This window comes from Anguilla anguilla, chromosome 1, assembly GCF_013347855.1.
Source record: "Anguilla anguilla isolate fAngAng1 chromosome 1, fAngAng1.pri, whole genome shotgun sequence".
Classification (NCBI taxonomy): Eukaryota; Metazoa; Chordata; class Actinopteri; order Anguilliformes; family Anguillidae; genus Anguilla; species Anguilla anguilla.
In genome coordinates, this window is record NC_049201.1 from 68,692,797 (window position 1) to 68,714,204 (window position 21,408).

Below are 21,408 nucleotides of genomic sequence, written 5' to 3' on the forward strand. Positions count from 1 at the left end.
ATGGAAACCTTGTGCAGTAGTTTAGCATTCAGTCCATAGTTTTACCTTTAACATTTACCATTACTTTACCTTTATTTAGAGGAGACAAGAGAAGAATTTTAAAGGACGATGAGGAAGATCTCATTTTGACCCGACTGAGCAACAACAAAATGCGAAAATGATGTCATTGAAATGGAATTCAAATCCAAATGAGCTCTAAAGCACCCAAAGCTTGGCAAGGAGAGATTAGCAGGGCGTTCATTTGTCTCTGTGCTTGTGTACTATTCAGAAGTAAAAAGGGGTGTCTCTCACATGGGGTAGCTGCTGTTAGTGCAGTGACACACACACAATGGTCCAGATCAAATCTGGATTGTGCCTGTGCCAACTGCGGTCTGGGGTCCCACAGGGCAAGACATCATCCGCCAACATCATGCGTCACCAAAATGGGGAGAAAATGATGGCAGGAAATGCAGAGAAAAGGATTCATTTGAATTTGCGCCGATGGATATTCAATGACAACTTTAAAAAAGAACATTTAAAAGATTTTTCACTTACATGTTGTTATGAAAACGGAAACTGAAGTGAAACACAACATGAAATTATTTCTTGAACAGTGTTCCAAACACCTGTAATAGATGCAGTACATGGCCAAAAGTAAATGGACACCCCTTCTAATTAGTGGGTTCAGGAGGGGCAGTTAGTGGAAAAGTTCATTGGTTCCACCAGAGCCAGATATGGGCATTTAAGATGCAGACACAAGCTAGACTCATCCATTCTCACCTGATAGAGGAAGATCAACTGGGCACTGTCACTCAGACACAAAGCAGATCCACAGGTTTTTACAATATCTGGGCTGAGAGATGGAAGAGTGCTGTACATGCAATTTATATGTAAGTATCTACCTTTACATTCAGATGTTTCACCACTAGTCTGAATTTCCATATGATGTAATGCACTTCATAACTTCAAAAATTTGGAGAAGAAATATATAGAAATCTTATGTTAATAGGAATTGTTAGTGACTTTATTTATTCAGGTTTTTAATATCGCATGCTGCCTAACAATTTGGGTTAACAACCTAACAGTTTAGGTTGTCGATTTTGTTCATTCCTTGTAGCAATATTTAATACCAATTTCATGTCATGAGCAAGAAAACTGAATAGGAGGGAGTGAGATAGTTGGAGGACAACTTATCTCCCCCCCTTTTTTTGTTAGCTGTGACGAAGTTTATACTGAAAAACAACACTGTAAAATGGTTTGTTGAGTGAAGAGGATGGAGGAGAAGATCGTGGGAGTCAAATGGGAAAAAGACATAGTCTGAAAAGTACTGGTGTATCAGTTTTTATTTGCACGTTCAATGTGTATTAACAAATTCAACATAGACGTTACCATTAGTGTAATATATTTAGCATAGACTTTATGGTATTATGCAGTTTACACAGTTAAGGTTTCCTGTTTTTTTACTCCATGTCTTTTTCACATGAAAGTTATTTATTCTGAATTGTGACTGGTATCAATTTAATATTCATTGGTCATTACTTCTATTACAGTTAATTTATTGACTTTTCATATATCATCCCCAGTTCAATGTACAAGAGAGCAGACAACAAAACCAAGACATGGGGTATCAGAGAAAGCCAGGGCAGGGGGAACTGGGCAAGTTCACACTTTACAGCAGTGGTAACCAACCCTGTTCCCAGAGAGACCTACCATAATGCAGGTTCTCATTTCAACCCTAATTTGGCACACCCTAATTTTGGCTGCTGAATGTGGTGTGGCTTTGTTAGGTTTAGAGTGAAAACCTGCAGAATGGCAGATCTCCAGGAACAGGGCTGGTTACCACTGCTTTACAGGGAGATCTCTAACGTCCGTGAGCAACAGTATGCAGACACCAAAGGGAAAAATGCTGCCTGGAGCCTTGAATTAAAGGAATATAAGGTAACAGAACCTGAATCACCTCCAAAGCTAAGAGGATAAGGAACAGAGAATAGTTAAAAATAGTGTACTGGGGGGTTCACACTTAGGAAATTGTGTTCTTGTAAGTACATCCTCTGCTTTTCAGGGCACCTTCAGTACTTCAGACTTTCAACGATCCCCTGTTCAACAGAGGAACCAACTCGACAAAAATTTGATTTGCATCTGTAGGTAGGATACAACTTGTTACGATTTTTTTTTTTTTTTGCACTAAAATGTGCCATAGCCAAAATGCTTAAATTAGGCACAACATTATCCTCTGTTCTCTTCTCAAGAGAGAATCAATATTAATTTGATCCTTCCTTCTGTAAATCAAGATGTGGAATGGGTGATCGGAAGAAATTAAAGAATTGAGAGAGAGTGGGGGGGGGGGAGAGAGAGAGGCACAGCAGAAAAAGGGAGAAGGGTAAGCTTGGACAGAATGTACAGGACTACAGGAGAAATACAGAGAGACAAAGAGGAAGAGGAAAGTTCCCAATGTCAGCCACGGGGGCTGCCCACGCATGCCTCCTCCTCCTCCTGGGCTTCAGCAGGCCCAGACCGCAGGCCCACCGGCCCGCTGGCTCTCCCTGTGATCCCCCTGCGTACGGCTCCACAGAGCGCTCAGCCTGCACTCTGCAGCTACACGCAGCGCTGCGGGCGAGAGCCTCGCTGGGCGAGCCCCGCTTCTCATGCGCGCACCGCTGCGCTCTCCCTGTTCTTAGGCCCGCCGTACGGCATCATGGGAGTGCAGTCAGCAGCCTTTTAACACTCTCATCCAAACGCCTCACAAATGACTCATTGAGTTGTTTTTTTTTTTTCCTGTTTTAGTTCCCACAAGGTGTGCTTTTGGCTATGTGCTCACACAAAGATGGACAAACAGAGCTTCCCCCTTGAGACTCTAACATGCTACAGCATTAGAGATTAGAAATTACAACATGTATCCGTCAGATAGGCATCATAATCAAACACATGGGGCCCCAGCAGGCACAGGTATCGGAGGAGTTGACTGTGTACGTATACATCAGACCATGGATGGGCTTAAGATACAAAGTAAAAGCTGATTGGATTTGATTGCCGCTCAATAGTTTTCATGTGTGTTTATTGCAATCACCATGAAGACTGACAATTTTTCAATAAGTCAAGAGGAACTATACAAAAATTCAAACTAATACCATTTAATGGCCCTTTTCTTGTTAGCAGCCCAATAGCCATTGTTTTTGTATACCGTTACACAGAAATACAGTATATACCATATTTTAACCTGGTAGTTAATGCTGTAAAAGCTTTTCACAATGAACCAACCGACACATTGTGGTACAACAGACCCATATTCAACCAAGCACAAAATTGGATTCTTTTGCACAAGAGAATTCATGGGAAGGATTTTGCCCACAGTGTTTTCCTCACATAAAAATGCAAATGTTGCAAAAATACAAAAACAGACAATAAATAATGTGCATCCAATTGCTCTGGCTGCCCACAACCACGAAATCTTTCTCAGGATGATTTCTGTCTGCGACTTGTTACCTTAATGGAGAGAGAATGAAGACGAGTAGGGACATTTCTGACATATTAACGAAAGCACATGCTTATATTACAGTACATTTCCTCTTCATTGTTCCCAATTTGACTCTAGAGTTATATTTCAATTTGTTAAAAAAAACAATAGTAAGGTTTCAGCCTTCTATATTACAATATGTACAAGCTACCATTTTTCTCCCTACAGTAAGAGCAGTGAAACAGAAAATATACTATCTTTGAGTCTGAAATATCAGATGTCTACCACACCTTTAATCATGAAAGATGCATTTAACCAAACCCCTAGGCTATCCAGATGAGATAACTAAAACAATTCAAAACGCTGACACTACACTATATCTGCTAGCTTATACTGTACTAGCATGAGCTGCTAGGGTGTTTTTCTACAGGAACCAAATCCTTTCATGAGCCATTGCTGTGTGTGAATGTGCACATATACACTGTAAAGAGGTAGTTGCACCAAATTTACTTGTGAAGCCTCTAACTGGAAAAAATATTTTTTTAAGAAACTGAACTGCACTCAGTGTGGCTATTTCAGAGCCATTTCTGCAGCGCAGTGTCAATGCCACGTTCTTGACCAGGTGGTGTGCCAAGATACGACTGGCCTGATGCACGGTAGCTTAATTTAGCCACAGTCCCAGTGGTTCATACAGACTGGTCTACTCTATGTCAGAATTATTAGGGTGTAAGTACCCCAGTTTTGCACTGGGGATACTGAAAAATGTACTGGGGAAACATTTTCATAGTGGTAAAATCAGTCCATATCGCAGGGTTGTTTTAAGTGTCTGATGGCCAACCCTCTCTATAGATGATTTGTGTTTAGAGTGAGCAGTTATGTATTACAGTAACACTCTCTGTCCCTGCAGCAGACAGAAACATGCTGTGCTACTCTGCCTCCTGGATCACGCACAGTTAAGAGTTTTCAAAGGCAACTTTGATGCAGGAGTCCCCAGGCTAGATCAGTGTATCAGTACTGTGATTATGACAAAAGCAAATACGAGAAAAAGAGGGAAGAAATAACCCATGACATAAATGTACAACCGCCTTTGAGTCATTCTACGAACTCTGATTCAACTTCTCACTTGCGTGCGCACGCGCGCACACACACACACACACACATTTAGTAACCAAAGGGTCCCTTTGAACAATAAACAGTCATGTGAGATTGGACAGCTACATTGAATTAATTTTTTGTGTTATCACCAAAGCATAAATATAATGGATATGAAAGTTCCATTATGAATCAAATGATATCACAACATAGTACTTTTTATGACATTTAAATAAACCCATGTCAGTCAAATGAGCTCTATTAATCACCCAAAAACTATTTTAAAATTAGGAATGTATCTGAAATTATTACTGCAAAACTGACATGACATAATCAAGCCTCCAGATCTTTGGCAAATATAAAATCGAATCTTAAACTTATGTGCAGGTGTCTTTCTAAGAGTCAGTTTGGAATGATTTCTTCCCTAGCAACAAGCATATTTGAGTCATGGAAAATGCAAACTCGTCTTAGTCATTTATAAATAGCAATGTTTTTTTCTATAGATCGTATACAGAAAAAAGCTGGACATCATCCCTGGCCAATTACACACTCGTGTTTCCTCTGCATACACACTGCTTGGGTGAGAACATGTCTCTTATACACTCAGTGGGCACTCTGGTACATCTGTGCAATACCAGGTAGGACCTTTTGCCTGTGGAGCAGCCTGAAGGCTTTCAGGCATGGATTCAACAAAGCACAGGAAACAACCCTCAGGGATTTTGGTCCATGCTGACGCAATAGCATCACGCACTTCCTGCAGATTTTTTTTTATTTTTATTTAAATTCATGCGGCGAACGTCCCATTCCACCACCTCTCCAGGGTGCTCTATTGGATTGAGATCTGGGGATTGTGCAGGCCACTGGTGTTAAACTCAAGTGACAGTTATTTTAGTGGAACCAGCTTGAGGTGATGCCTGCTTTGTGACATGGTGGACTATCCAGCATATCTCACAGAACTGCCGCTCCCTGGATCTTTTTGTTTATCGCACCATATCGTAGACTCTAGAGACTGTAGTGTGTGAAAATCCCAGGAGGGCAGCTGTTTCTGAGATGCTGAAACAACCCCGTTCGGCACCAACAATCACACAAACAACTGAACCACTTCACCATGTCTGCATGCTTCATATGAGCTGCAACCACATGATTCGCTGCTTGGACAAGCAGGCCATTTGCGTTCATGTGGTGAGCCTAATAAAGTGGCCACTGAGTGTATATTTGCAGTCTATGTTTGTAAACAGAGGGGGAAACTCTCTGGGAAACAGAGAATATCTTTTACGGATGCTTGAATCCAACACACTGAAATGTCCGCAATGTACCAACACATTTATCGTGTCATGGACTTTACAGCTGACATGACCCTTATAAGAGGTGATGAAAATGGTATATGCATATTTGAGATATAGTTAATCGAAAGATATTAATGTAAGGAGCCTTGTATCTCTGCCCACTGGCCTCTCGCTCACCCCAAGGAGATATCAGAGCACACTAAGATGACCTCTTTTTAAAATTCACTAGTATTAGTACAAGTATCATGAATACCCCTCTGCTAGCATTAGAAACACGAGAAAAAGTACTTGTCATTCTGAGCTCCAGCAATACGCACTTCTTTGTGTCCAATGTTTTTCATTGTTCAAACATGCAATACAATGAACGTATATACCACCGCAGTACAACCAAAGGAAGGGGGTTAGAGGGAAGAGGAAGGGTGTGAGTCCCCACAAGTGAGCAGTGTGTGTGTGTGTGTGTGTATGCATGTCTGTGTGTGTGCGTGTGTGTGTGTGTGTGTGTGTGTGAGCACATGTGCTTGAGTATTTCTAATCATATTTTGGTTCTTCGTGATCAGTCCTCTATTGTCATTGATGAAAATGTGTATTTGGGCGCGTGTGTGTGCGTGTGTTTTTATCTGTGCACAGGAGGGTGGGGAGGAGGGCGTGAGCATGTGTACGCTGCTTTTTTAAGGATACAATTGTAAAAAGTCCTTTCCGTAATTCACTTCGACCCCGTCATCATCATCACCATCAGGATGACCTTCGATGAATGAGAGCAGTTCACTGTACAAGTCCTCCCCGGGGGGTTTGTTTATTGGCTTGTTTGTAATAGGGATGTATGATGTGGGAGCATGCGCCGCTCTCTAAGAGAGGGGCATTTCTGCGGGATCGCTCGCGCGCGGGGTGCGCCGGCGCCGCTAGTACTCGACGAGGCTGTGCCACTTGGCGATCTGCCGACGGGGGCTCTCGCAGACCTCCCGCCAGTGGGCGGCGCCAGAGGAGCACGGGCTGTGCGCGCCCAGCACCAGCCGGCCCACCACTTCGTTCTTGGTGGTGCGGTCGAAGTCGATGACCAGGAACTCCACGGAGATGTCGGGCAGCAGCTCGGCGGGCACGTCGTAGATGAAGGACTCGTTGAAGATGGGGTTGAGCGTGCACTTCTTCACGTGCGTCTTCTTCTTGGCGATGCGCTTCCGGCCGTAGAACACGTTCACTTTCACGTAGGGATCTGGAGGGGTTTGACGGGAGGAAGTGGGAGGAGGAGAGACAGGGAGAAATGTCGCACTTTATTACACCTGTACAAACTACAGTGGCAATAAGATCAGTACCGATTCCAGAAAGGCAGGGGAAAGCAGAGTGCAGGCTCAGTGCGCTTGTGTCGGATACTCACTGCCTGACAGGCCGGTGATGTCCATCTTGGGCAGGTGTTTGGCCTTCAGCACCACCACACTCAGCCGGTGTGTGACTGGCTGGTAGGACAGAGACACCAGCAGCTCCCCCCGGCTTACACACTGCAGGGAGAACAGCCCGTCAATCAAAGAACAATCACAGCAGCACATACACACACACACACACACACATACACCCGCACACATACATACACACACACACACACACACACCCGCACACATACATACACACACACAAACAGCAACACGCCTACACACCCGCAAACACCCATGCATATTCACGCAGTCTTTCCCTTTCTACAGTACGTTCCTGCTTTCGAAATCCCCCCACCCCCCGTGAAGCCTCCTGGCTTCCTGTCTCTCTCTCCCCCTTTCTGTGCGCAGATTCCTATGTTGCTGCTGAGGTTCACCATGGCAACATGTATTGGGAAGCAGCCTGTGGCTGTGGCTGAACTTTAGAGAAGGCCTAAGACTAATGTGACCTACTGTGAGAACCCAGTCCACATTACGTCATGTAGCATTGTGTGTGTGTGAGTGTGTGTGTGTGAGAGAGAGTGAGAGAGTTAGCATGTTTGTGTGTGTGAGTGTGTGACTGTGTGTGTGAGAGAGGGAGATAGCATGCATGTGTGTGTGTGTGTGTGTGCGTGTTTGTGTGTGTGTGTGTGTGTTTGTGTGTGTGTGTGTGTGTGAGACAGAAAGAGTTAGCGTGTGTGTGTGTGTGCGTGCGAGTGTACATTCTATAGACATCAGTGTTCTAATACAGACATCAGCATTCTAATATAAGTACCAAACTAGAATGATTCCTTCTGCTAATTTATACCACACTGTAGTCAAATCCTTTGCGGGAGTTTAAAACTGGTCCTTGAATCCCTCTTGTGGCAAATACAGCAGCACAGACAGCAGTATTCACTTCCTCAAACTTGGCTTAAGTACAGTAGAAAGAAGGCAGATGACTTTGAGCTGTATGGACACATTCTGTTTATGTGGTAACAAATTATCTATGTGTTTATATGCATGCATTTTACTGTACTACTTATCCATGTGAGCTATAATCCTTTGAAAATACAATCTCCCCAAAATGTGTGTTCTCTCCATTATATCCATTCATAAGTGCATGCTATAACTGCTATGTCACAAAATGGATTACACAGGCCACATTCTACACATGGACAAATAGTACAGCAATATGCATGCATAAAACACACATAGATCATTTGTTACCACATAAACAATGTGGTAGACTACATACTAAATAATAAACTTATATCCTGAGAACTAAGTTTATTATTTAGTATGTAGGCTATGACACAGGGTCTAAATCAATCAACTGGTCAAATAAAAGATGGACAAGATTTTAATGCCTTCTACCATTCTGATTTTTATGTGTTTAGAAATGTAACCGAACAATAATGTATCTTTTTATAAGAACCATAACACTGTCACTTGGTCGGTTCCTTGGTACTAAATTGTAAGTCCCAAGGCTAAAATACATTCATGTTGTCCCTATATAAAACATTCATGGTCATCTGTGCTGGAACTTAAAATGGAATGGCGGATTTTGTTTTTGTTTTTTTGTAATTTCAAGTTTATATCTGCTCTACCGCATCAATATGACTCTACCTCTCCCTCTTAACCAAGCCAGGTCACTGCGCTTTATCTCCCATATACAGGAGATTAGATTGGATTTCTCAATTCCTCACAAACCCCTTCTTCTCAGTTCTTCTCAAACCCACTCCTCAAACGCAATCAATTAAAGGTGATCCGCTAATTTGGTCAGGAAGGAAAGTGTGTGTGTGTGTGTGGAAGGAGAGAGAGGTAGCAGGTTGAGAGGGGAGGGTGGTGCTCAGATATGTTTGTCTGTGGTTCAGTTTGGCCTTGGTGGACAGCCATCCATGTTGTATACCCAGAATTAAAAGGCTATGCAGACTTGGAGGGTCCTTGTGTGGAGAGCTGGGCTGGCGTGTTTATCAGAGGTTGAAGTGAGAAGGCTTCAATGTTCCTTACAGAATTCCCTCTGCTCCAATCTAGCACTTGACTTTTACTGACAGGCTTTCTGATTATTTTTTTTCCCTGTGCAATAATTTCCCGTAAAAGTAGAAAAAAGAACTTTCATCCTGTTATTGTCCCTTCCCAGCAGCGAAATACTTCTTCTAGTCCTTCCTAGCGATTCCCGTATGTCCTACTGACCAATTAAGATGTCATGTATCCGGTGCATCGGAACAGCAGCAGCCTGGGCTGGTCTAAATGGCGAGTGAGTAAACTCTGGCCCTGTGTCAATAGTGTTTAAGGCCTGTTGTTAGCAGCGCTAGCAGAGGAGCGCAGGCAGCAGTGCTCTTATCAGCTCTAATGTCTGCACTGGGCTTTAATTGATGCCGGGCTGCAGGTAGAGATAAAGCAGAGCTTTATTTCACCTCTCTCTGTTCTTGTCTGCAGTTAAGACATCAACGGCGGCAGATTCAAAAGAGGCAGTGACCTTTCTGATCAACACTCTCCTTGGCTTTGCCCGCCTGCGAAACGTGTGTGTGCATAAACCTATCCTCCTCAGTAATGCTTTCATCACAGCACCTATAAAGTGTGTATGCCTGTGTGTGCGTGTGTGTGTGTGTGTGTGTGTGTGCATAAACCTATCCTCCTCAGTAATGCTTTCATCACAGCACCTATAAAGTGTGTATGCCTGTGTGTGCGTGTGTGTGTGTGTGTGTGTACATAAACCTATCCTTCTCAGTAATGCTTTCATCACAGCACCTATAAAGTGTGTGTACCTGTGTGCGTGTGTGTGTGTGTGTGTGTGTGTGCATAAACCTATCCTCCTCAGTAATGCTTTCATCACAGCACCTATAAAGTGTGTATGCCTGTGTGTGCGTGTGTGTGTGTGTGTGTGTGTGTGTGCATAAACCTATCCTCCTCAGTAATGCTTTCATCACAGCACCTATAAAGTGTGTATGCCTGTGTGTGCGTGTGTGTGTGTGTGTGTGTGTGTGCATAAACCTATCCTCCTCAGTAATGCTTTCATCACAGCACCTATAAAGTGTGTATGCCTGTGTGTGCGTGTGTGTGTGTGTCTATGTGAGTGTGCGTGCGAGGGTGTGTGTGAGTGGTGTGTGTGTGTCTGTGTGCGCATGCATGAGTGTGTGTGTGTGTGTGTGTGTGTGTGTGTGTGTGTGTGTATTTCTGTCTTACAGCCTCTCTGCTCTGACTACCCTTCAGCAGCTGCCACAGCTCCACTCATGGAGACCCATCTGCTGCACTGGCCTGTCTCACTCTGCGTCAGAGTCCCTGTCTATTTTCTGTTTTCCGCAACTGCCAGAGCCACGGAACCCTCCCTCCCTCTCACACGGACGTCTTCATTGTCGACTGACAGTCATTCACACTCCGCACTTAGTCACTGTCCGTGGGCACCGTGAGCAGCAGTCACTGTGTGGGTACATGTGAACGGGGGGGTTTGAGGGGGGTTTATGAGGGGGGCTCTCACCTGTATGTTCCTCTTGCAGATGGGCTGGGTGAGCTGGACGCGGCCGGTGCTGGGGTCCACGCCGGCCAGCGGCACCACGGCCTCGCCGATGACGTCGTCGCGGGAGAAGCGGTCGAAGCTGAGCACCAGGAAGTGGAGCACCAGCTCGGGCAGGGCGCTGTAGGGCACGCCGTAGAAGGTGAAGGTCTCGTCGAAGACGGGCTCCAGCGTCTTGCGCAGCACGCGGGTCTTGACGCGGTGCTTCTTCTCGGGCAGGATGGTCATCTTCACGTAGGGGTCGGAGCTGCCCGAGCGCTCGTCCACCGCCGGCAGGCCCCGCGCCTCCTGGATGGTCACCACCAGCGCCTTCTTGGGGAAGTTGTAGTCCACGGCCAGGCTGAGCTGGCCCAGGCCGGGCTCGTCGGCCGGGGTGAAGGGCGTGGCCGTCTTGCTGGCGGCGGTGCTGCTGGTGGCGCTGGTGCTGGCCGAGCTGCTGTCCAGGCAGCAGTAGTCGGCCCTGATGGGCAGGTCGCGCTCCAGCTTGGGCTGCCCGCCGCTCACCAGCTGGTTCATCTGCAGCTGCGGCGGGTGACGCAGGCCGCCCTCGGCCGCGTCCACCAGGAGGACCCCGCCCCCGCCGCCGCCGCCGCTGCCGCCGGCGACGCGGCCCCACTCGCGGTCCCGCTCGCCCCGCCCGCCGGGCCGCCGCGCCACCCGCACCATCTTCTTGCTGTTGCTGAGCGTCTCGGGGTAGATGCTGATGCCCTTGAGCATGTGGATGAACTTGTAGGGCGGGTCGGCGGCCGAGTCGCAGTGGTGGGCGCCGTGCAGCTTGTAGCCGCCCGCCATCTGCCGGTAGCGCCTCTGGCAGCAGGTCCACAGGAAGACGGCCACCACCACCACCAGCACCAGCACCCCCGCGCCGATGAAGCCCGCCAACACCGGAGACACATCTGGGGACGGGCAGAGACAGACAGCGCCATCTTAATTAGACAAGCTGTTCAGCACTTTACCGGAGAGATTACAGAGAGCGAGAGAGAGAGAGACAGAGAGAGAGAGAGAGAGAGAGAGAGAGAGAGAGAGACAGAAACAGAAACAGAGAGAGAGAGAGAGACCTACTAATGACCACAGTAAAGCAAATCCTTGGAAAGATATACAAAGGTCAAAGAGTTTGATGAAAGAGCCAATGTCTTAACGATACATTTATGGAAACTGGCCAACGTGTGTTGACCTTATACTCATGTACAGTAACAATCATTAAGCTTTTTGCCAAAGCACGTCAGTGTAGTTAAAAGAGCGCAAACCGAGGTGGACCACAGTGTTAAATCACAAACTGAGTAATGATACACATTAACAGTTTCTCTTCAGTTTGTTGCAGTGCTGTAATCTTGGTCTCTGGACCTGGGATTCTTCACCGTGTTTCAGACAAGACTAAACATGGCCACTAATGAGCTCAGCGTTGCGTTCGCACAAACTGTTACACGACCTAGTCTACACATCCTTTTATAATCACGCCTGAATGTGAGGGGGTGGGACACAAGTTCAGCAAAGGCCACCGTCAGTGTGGATTAGGGCATTGTGAACCGGCAGAGCCTGCATCTGTGCTTCTGTTTGTGTCAGCAAAGCTACACAGGGACAGGTCACAGAGGGAGAGGGAACGCCAGAGAGCGAGGGAGGAGGGAGGAAGGAGGGGGGAAGGAGGGGATGTACGGCCACTGGCTGCTCACTGAGGCAGACGCTGAACACACCAAGGGAGAGGAACGGGGGACGTGGGGACGTGGGGGGGGGGGGGTAAAGCAAGTGGGGGGGGGGGGGGGGGGGGGGTGAGAGACAGAGGGCTACAGGGCCTGTACAGAGCCTCAGCCAGCCACACATGCACAGTGACCTTTCCTCCCTGTCGTGTACTAGCAGGTTGTACTCTGCTGTTGAAAATGGGCCCCTTGCTGTAGGCCGGTCGGAGCTGAGCTCAGTGAACAGGGCCAGCCTTACGAGGCTCTTTTCATTCTTCCAGTGGGAGAACTGAAAACCAGGAAACCGTGTTCCAGGCTCAGGAAGGGATCTCGAGAGTCACTGTGTTTTATTTTAACAGTGCGGGCGGCTATTCTGCTAGAACACATAAAAATACTTAAAAACTAATTAATGAGAGTCGTTCAGTTTTACACCCAGCCATAAACCTTTCATTTTCAAGACCCTATCATTTTTTTTTTTTGCAGAATATTTTGTTGCTGACATGAACATTTCCTACACTCACAGGCAGAAAAGAGGAATTACGTATGACACCTTTATCTGCACCAATTTGTCTGCAACAGTAGAGCGAATGTGATCTCATGCGGATTGACCGTGAAGCTAACAGCACAGTGGCTGCGGATGATGCGGGACACAATGTCCATCCTTCCCCGGCAGGCATGAGAATCACAGCAGGCGGATTTCTAAAGGCGAGCGGAGAATGGAGACAGGAAGTGAGGCGTTCCAGCGGTCGGGGCTCTCTCTCTAATTGGCTGACCTGAATTCGGGGTGTCTTATGGTCCTGGGGCACTGATACAAAGGGGACTCTGGCTTAGCTCCAAACTGTCGCCACTGCCCATGCTCTCTCTCTCCCTCTGTCACCTCGTTTCCTGTTTTTTTTTTCTTTCTTTGGTTGCCATTTGCTTGTTTGTAATGTTCCTGGAAAGGCAATGAGGCATGTTTCTGATTCTGAATTCAAACAGAGAAGTGTCAGAGAAGAGGAGGAGAGCGAGGAAGTGGAGAAAACAGGGATGGGACTGGAGCTGAACGGTGGGGAAAAAAAGGAAAACAGGTTGTATGTTGGAAACACGTTGAGGAGGGGAATGGTTAGATGGGGTTTATACAGCTACTGAGCAGTTCCAGGGACATCTCTCTGTAACCTCTTCTGTCCTTTCATTTCTGCTAAATTCATAACTGTGAGCATGCGCAGTTGTGTCTGCTATTGCCACAGTAACACAATCTGGAATTTATTACACCATCGGCACTATAAACAGTGCGATCAATGCAATAACCGCCGTGCAGTATATCTCATTTAACTTTACGCTGTCACAGAATTATGTTATGCCAGTCAGGTGGAAGAAAACCACAGTCACACACCACAGCATGAATCACTTCAATGGTGATGTAGTGCTGACGTCCTCTGACGCACAATGCTAATCAGGGAAAAGTACAGCTTATGATGCATAAACAGCAGTGTTTCAGTGCACTGCAGATGGTATCTATAGGGACAGGTTCATTGTGCTTGAAAAAGGAAAACAGGGAAGTGGTTGGTTGTTGAGTTTTGGGGGGGTGGTGGGTAGTGGCTGGTGGGGGGGGGGGGTTGGGGCAATTGGCAGGTAATGGCTTGTGGGTGGGGGGGTGGTGGTTGTGGTTGGTGGGTTGGGGGGTGGGGGTAGTGGTGGGGGGGTGGTTGGGGTAGCGGGAAGTGGCTTGTGGGTGGGGTGGTAGGGGTTGGTGGGTCGGGGGGGTTATGGGCAGTGGTTGCGGTGGGGTGGAGGGGTAGCGGGTAGTGGTTTGTGGGTGGGGTGGTGGGGGTTGTGGTTCATGGGTGGGGGGGTGAGGGTAGTGGTTGGGGTGGGGTGGAGGGGTAGCGGGTAGTGGCTTGTGGGTGGGTGCTAGTGGCTGGTGGGTCGGGGGGGTCATGGGCAGTGGTTGCGGTGGGGTGGAGGGGTAGCGGGTAGTGGCTTGTGGGTGGGGTGGTGGGGGTTGTGGTTGGTGGGTCGGGGGGGTCATGGGCAGTGGTTGCGGTGGGGTGGAGGGGTAGCGGGAAGTGGCTTGTGGGTGGGGTGGTAGGGGTTGGTGGGTCGGGGGGGTTATGGGCAGTGGTTGCGGTGGGGTGGAGGGGTAGCGGGTAGTGGCTTGTGGGTGGGGTGGTGGGGGTTGTGGTTGGTGGGTCGGGGGGGTCATGGGCAGTGGTTGAGGGTCGGGGGGAGTGTCGGGGTGGTGGCTAGTGGCTTGTGGGTGGATGGTAGTGGGTGGTTGGTGGGTCGGCGGGCGGGGGGGGGCTGGGGGGCGGGGGCGGGTGGCGACTGATGGGTGGGGGGGATTCAGGGGGGGCAGTAGCTGGCCGTTGTGGCGTTCTGCGTTTGTCTCGGTCTCGCCCAGGGGCCTTGAGAGCCGACCGCGCGCACCCCGGCCCGCACATAAATCAGCCCGCCCTCCCCGCGAGGGGAGACAATGTGGCACCGCCAGGAAAAGATTAATAACCGGCGCGCACAACAAAAGAAAAACAGGTGCCGAGGCCAGGAGCCCACACACGAGCCAACAACGCCAGGGGGAACGTGACCGGTTGCCATGGAGACCGGGACCAATTAGAGGACGGCGCATTGGGCGCGATGAGTGAGACGGCCTGAAGGTCTGCGATACCCGCCCCTCCTCGCTGTTTCACCCCAGGGAGTCTCGCGGGGTGGGGGGTGGGTTGGAAGGCGGGCGGGGGGGGGGGGGGGGTTGGCGCGGCTGCTCTGATAATAGGAGGCGCTGTAATCCGAGAGTAATGCCAATGACTATGGCTGTAATGGCACTTGAGTGAAGAGAGCACCAGCAGTGAAGATAATCCCCCTTGTCTGCCCTAGAGAACTGGGGGGCGCGGCTGCCTAGTGCCCTCAACAACAGCCAGTCTGCTCTTCTCTGGATCGCTGCAGCACTATGATACACCACGCATGCCCACGCCTTGTACAAGTACAGCTCAGCAGTCAAGACTGCTTGGCTCTGGCACAACATCACATTTCTATCCATCTCACCTCTCAATTTGAGGAGGAAAATTCTGGCATAAACTGTAACACATAACAAGCAAATAGGACCCAAAAGCCCAGGCCAAACAGATGGATGGAAGCTTTCGCCTCACACAGTCTAGACTTTGGCTCCAGCTCCTAATTGGCTCACAAGTATCCAGTGGCAACCAGAGTCACATAATGCTTCAGAATAAGGGGTATTTTGAGGAGACTTCACAAGCACCCCCAAAAGGGTGCTGGTTCTTTGGGAAACCGTGGTCGACCGCAGCCCTGGATGCACACGGCTGTCTCTCTGCGAAGCTGACCACAGTGGACCGGGCCCTCGCAGCCACCAGACCTCCCCCCTGAGCGGCGCTGGCCAGAGCCAGAACCACACTAATGAGAGGCAGGGCTCTCATCTACAGCAGAGACGCACAGCAGGAACGACCCTCACAAGAGCACACAATCACTGATCACAAGGATCAATAGAGGAAGAGGGAGAGGAGGAGACAGGAAAGAGCAGCCACAGAGGGAAGAGTGACAGAAATGTATATGGAGTGGAAGAGCCGTTTGCTGCTTCTGCAAACTCTCTGTGGCAGATCCAAAGAGTGTACAGCTACTGACAGAGTGATCGCTGTACATGGCAACACCATAGCGACGGAATTCAGAAACTGCCATTCAGAAATAGCAGATGCTTTGTGACGTTATTGAGCCAGAAACTCATCTTTTTCACAGTTCAGCTCAACAATGCGGTTTTATTCAACGCACTGGCATATGTCTTTGTTATTTTTATTCCCCTAGATTATCACACCATCCCTCCAGTTTCCTCTCTTCATTGCCTTGGGGCTTATTTCACAATCTATTGTGTTTGTTTATTTTGCATAATGGGCTCTACTCTTTCTCTCTCTCGAGCACTGAGTTTTGTCCATGAGATTTTTGACCAAGCTCAGTTTTATCCTCAGTGTGTAATGTCCTTTCAGAGTGGAGACAGTCACATTTTTGGACAACTGAAACTGACAACCCAACAATCATATGAGGAAAAACAGTAAAGTGAATCATCATGTAATGCTTGCAAGAGAATTTAAAAAGATGCAACCAGAATACCATTTCCTTTTCATGAGCTCACAATCCTGATTCATTTGATGTGGGAACAGAATGCACTAATGTAAATTAGGAAAGGGAGCTGGAATTACGACCAAGGTTAGGCAAAGCAATGTTCTCTAAATGTTCTGAAAATATTCACCACTGAGCGTGCGTCTCGTTTCTCACTTCAGGTGGGACGCTGATGTTTTGCTCTTGGACTGTCATTCGCTCTCCTTCTCGTCACAGACTCTAACCTTCCCTCTCAGTCACACGTTCCTGGAGCCCTAATGGGAATTCTGATAGGCTGACATCAGATTTTAAGATGTACCCAGCTGCTCCAGTTGCCTGGAAACATCCCCTGAGAGAACCCAAGCCATTACTTCATCCTTCCTTTCCCCGAGATCATCACACCATCCCTCCATAACCCTTTCTTTAAATCCAGTCGCATGGCCACGCCACACAAGTTATGACTTCCGCACCCTCACCATTGACCAAGAAGAGCACTGGATGCTCATCTCGGTAAATGACCAGTATTGTATTTTTTCAATCACTGTAATTCCAAGTCCGACAACTGTTATTACACGTTCGTTTTTTCTGCAGTAATAATGATTAATTACCCTGGCGTTTGGGTGGGGCCAGGTTTATAAGCAACATCAAGCTGTTCCACTGAGATTGTAAACACTGAAAATTAGTTTTGCACTAATCCCTTTTTTTCATATTTGTGTGAAATTATTTGATGTTCTACGCAAGCAGAGGTACAATGAAATTGACTCCACCTGATCTGTTCTTCTGTTTTTCATTAGAATATGAGTACGCCAACTGTAACTAGCAATTAAATTGTTTGCATTTATCATTTGCTGCAGACTTTTTAAATAACTATGCAATTTCACAGGTTTTACCAGTTGTCACAATCACTTGAAGGACAGACAGCTACATTAAATCGTGGCTTAATTCTCCAAACTGTCTCTCAGCACACACTGAACACAATGCATGGACACAACCTACAGTATCTCTTTTAAAGAGCAGGTTTTAAGATTCCAGTCAGTTCCGAGGCAGTGGGCGTCGACGCTTTTGACGGGCGGTTGACAGAATGTGCTGGTTATGCAGATGGGACTGCAGCCTTGAGAGCGCCCTGATCTAGTGGAACAGATTAATGCCTCTCTCTCTCTCTCTCTCTCTCTCTCTCTCTCTCTCCGCCAAACGTTCCAGGATTAAAGAGCTGTGATGGGACAGCAGGAGGAGCATATTGGAAAACGCTGCCCCTAGACAACAGAGGGGCTTGCGGTGTTCCAACTGTTCCCCAGCACAAATGTTCTGCTCAGGAATTCTGGATGCACTAGCACTACCTCCAGAGAGCTCTCCAGCTCTGGACAGATCCTGGTGCCTACACAGTGAAATGCCCAGTGTTAATTCAACTCTAACAGTGTTACTTCAGCTCTACCAGATAACAATGGTGCCAATGGTTAGAGCTGAATTAACACTGGACGTTTTACTGTGTATATATCCCTGTATTCTTCTCCACACTTCCGTCTCTCAGAACAGGTCCTAGGGCCACTGAGTTTAAATAAGTTGAGTCATATCTGGCGTGAGACGCAGACAAACCCAGTAGTGTGCCATGGAGACTGAAAGATCCCCTGCAGGGAGGGGGGGTGGGCAGTGGAAGAGGTGTGGGGGCCGGCCGGGGTACAGCGCTGAGCGTGGAGCGCTGGTGGGAAGGTGACGCAGCTCTAAGGACACCCACTGAAGACACGAAACAGGAAAGAGTGGGAGTGGGAGGCTGTCCACACACCCCATGCGGGACATTTCGACAAAAGACTTCCGGTGACAGCATAGACTAGGAGGAACTGGGAAACGGCCTAAAGAAGCCAGAGGAATGGGGGCTGGCTTCATCAGTGGCATCGACAACCAGTGAGAACCCATTCACAGTCAGTTATTCTATTTTCTCCAATTTTCTACTGAACACTTCATAACTACAATTACATGAACTGCACGTTTAGATACACTGCTTTCCTCTGACTGCTTTCATGAGGACCCTATTAGGCCCAACAGCCTCCTGTACTGTGTGTATTTCAACTGGAAGCGCTGCAGACGGCTACATAAATATGAGCTATCGGCTAACATTCGGTCATGTTACAGGGCAGCTGTCTTTCACAGCGAGAAGCCTGTCAGCCTGTCAACAATTGTTACCACATAAATCACAGCTGCCTTCAGCCAGGCGAGTCTGGCAACACTTTAACCCCCTGCTACATATCATCAGAGATCAGATTTGTTGTTTTGACCCTGTAAACCTGCTAAGTGCTGCTTCTGAATACAGCAGTGTATTTGGCCTAGTCCACTGCTCTGAAATACAGTACTGCATTTGAGTATTCAAGGAACGCAAAACAATCTCTAGTTATGCACGACAAACATGGCTACTATATGCAGGAGTAAATAAGCCTCCAGCGCTAGACTGTTGTTCGCTGAGCACCAATAAAGCCCTATGAAATGTACATCTCTACACAGTACACAAGCAGCTATACATAATTTTATATTGCTATAAGAACTATTCTCGCAGTTTTGAGCGCACATTTGACAGGCTAAACATGTGCATACATTGCACACATTAAGCAAGCATCCACATGACTGTAGCGAGCATGATAACTGATTGTCAGATCACAATGGTGATTCATTCAGTATCTTACTTTTGCCAGTTTTCACAGAACCACCTACTCGTTCAGGGTTTCAGACCAAACGCGTTACAGAATTAGTTATTTTAATATATAATTACTCGTGTCTTGCAAGAGTAAATGCAACATTTAAATGAACAAGTGGGTCCATGTGCTTAAAGCATACAGACATAATATACATCCAATTCATTTTCATAGCCTTTTTGTGTTATGGATGCCTTAAAGCATCAAATAAACTCCCCCCTTTCCATCGTTCACAATATTTCACAAATTGAGGTACTTTGATGAAGAGTTGGGCTTTGTGAGAAGCTAACAGTGGGCACGATTCGATTATTTCCTGAATTGAAGCCTGTTATCGTTCCCATGTCTTTCCGGCACATAAAGGAGGCAGCGATACCTGGTGTTCCGCACATCCTTTTGGGATGTCTGTAAGACCTTTAAGTGCAGTCTGGCGTGAGGGTAGGCTTCTTCTACGATTAATCTTTCCTATTCAACATAAAACATTTTAATTCAAGCCTTTCGATGTCAATGCCCAAATACATTTCTGAGAAGTATCGCTATATTTTATTGCAAACAATATCTGCCATGTAAGACCATAAATTAGACCAATAATAAGACGTCATGCAATAAAATGGCCATTTAATGTTATCAATGATGTAATATATTTTGATAAAAGAGCGCGGACGCAAAGCGGGATCCGAGCAGGTTGTTTTAACAAAAACAACAGATAAACGGGGAAAGGCGATGGCTTCCCAGGAATAGACATAACGTCATACTCGTCCACCCCATCGCACGCGCACAATCAACGCCAACGCCATTATAAAAAGCAGAGATCAGTGGGTAATAGCGAAGGCCACACCGTTGGATATTTTTTTCTTGCTTTCACAAAAATAAAAAAAACTGTATTATTCCATCTAATTATTCAACAGATAAAACGGAAATATTCCTAGCCTCCCTTAATGCGCCCCCACCAGCCGCAGCCCCAACAGATGCCAATATTTTCTCCCACTCCCTAAGAGTGCGCAAATGACGAAGCAAGTGACAACAAGCAAAAACAGAATGATGCTATAAAATGCCGTATTATTTATACAAAAACGTACACTGTTCAGTAATAAGATGCGTTTTAATACATTTTGATGTTTCCACCCAACAATATCTTTTTCGTTTTTCAAATGTTATGGCTACTCCACTTCGCTCCTCCGGCAAGATTCAGAAAGGGTGTACATTCAGATATAGCACTAATAACCGACTAAAACCGCATCAAGTTTACTTTGCTATAATATACTGTATTGCTACGCGTATTGTGATAAAAATGAATACCTATGTTTTATATAGCTAGCCTACTTCAAATAAATCAGTATTGATACATTCCATCTGCTAGCGGCATGTTTATCGAAGCGACACGTAGCGTAGCCTATTTAGCCTTGTTCATTTTTAAACTAAGTAAGAATTAGGCACAAAACATCCAACATCTAAACAAGAAATAGTCTAAGCCAATTAATTTGTTAAAATGACGCTATCCAGCACCATATGTCGTTAGCGACCAGGTGGCTAGCAAGCAAAACACAGTAGCCTACATCCCTGTGTCCTCGTAGCTCAGATTTATTAAAAATATCTCTAATTAAAATAAAAAATGGTACAAACTGTATTATATTGTATAATGGCAACTTCAAAAACATTTTCTTATAATTGGCTACAGCAATTGCCGTAGCTGGCTACTCACCATATTCTGGTTTTAGATTGGTAATCTCAGCCATTTTGAAACTCAGTGAAGGATGCGTTGCTGTCAGAAAATAAAATAAAATAAAAAAAGAAAATGTCACGTCTCTATTTTATTTCCATGTAGCACAATTTCTCCCCCTTTATATTTATTTAGGTCGATGTGTTGTCTGACCGAAGAACTTCCAATCCTTCTCCTAGCGGAGCAATAATGGCTGAAGGTCTCAACAATGCGTTCTTGCTTGCACTACCCTTCTTTCTATCGAGCCCAGTGATGCTCAATCTGGGATGCAGCAGCAGCGCGAGACTGGTACTCGCAGACAGAGAGGAGAATTCAGCTCCGCCCACGTGTGGTGTCAGAAATTAAAAACACGCCCAGAGTGAAGCGTGTGTGTTTTGCAAATTAACGCAACTACGCCCTGTTTCTGAATCGTACATGTCAGTCACTCTAGACAAACCTATCCCTCAATTACCAAAAATGTGTCAATCAAAGGCGTTCCCGCCTACCAGGAATAATTGCCACCAGAAGACCGCGCCCAAGCCTTTGATTCCATGTTCGACGGAAATGAGTT

The 21,408-nt window shown here is 46.7% G+C and overlaps 1 protein-coding gene across 1 annotated transcript; it reads right to left on the reverse strand.

Moving 5' to 3' along the window:
* Nucleotides 1-1,304: 1,304 nt before the first annotated feature.
* On the reverse strand, nt 1,305-21,174 carry syt11b (synaptotagmin XIb). The gene is made up of 4 exons (XM_035390291.1): nt 20,841-21,174; nt 10,675-11,606; nt 7,184-7,304; nt 1,305-7,021 (listed from the first exon to the last, which is right to left on the reverse strand). The coding sequence occupies exons 1-4, from the start codon at nt 20,872-20,874 to the stop codon at nt 6,711-6,713; spliced, it is 1,398 nt and encodes a 465-aa protein (XP_035246182.1). The 5' UTR covers nt 20,875-21,174; the 3' UTR covers nt 1,305-6,710.
* Nucleotides 21,175-21,408: the final 234 nt, after the last annotated feature.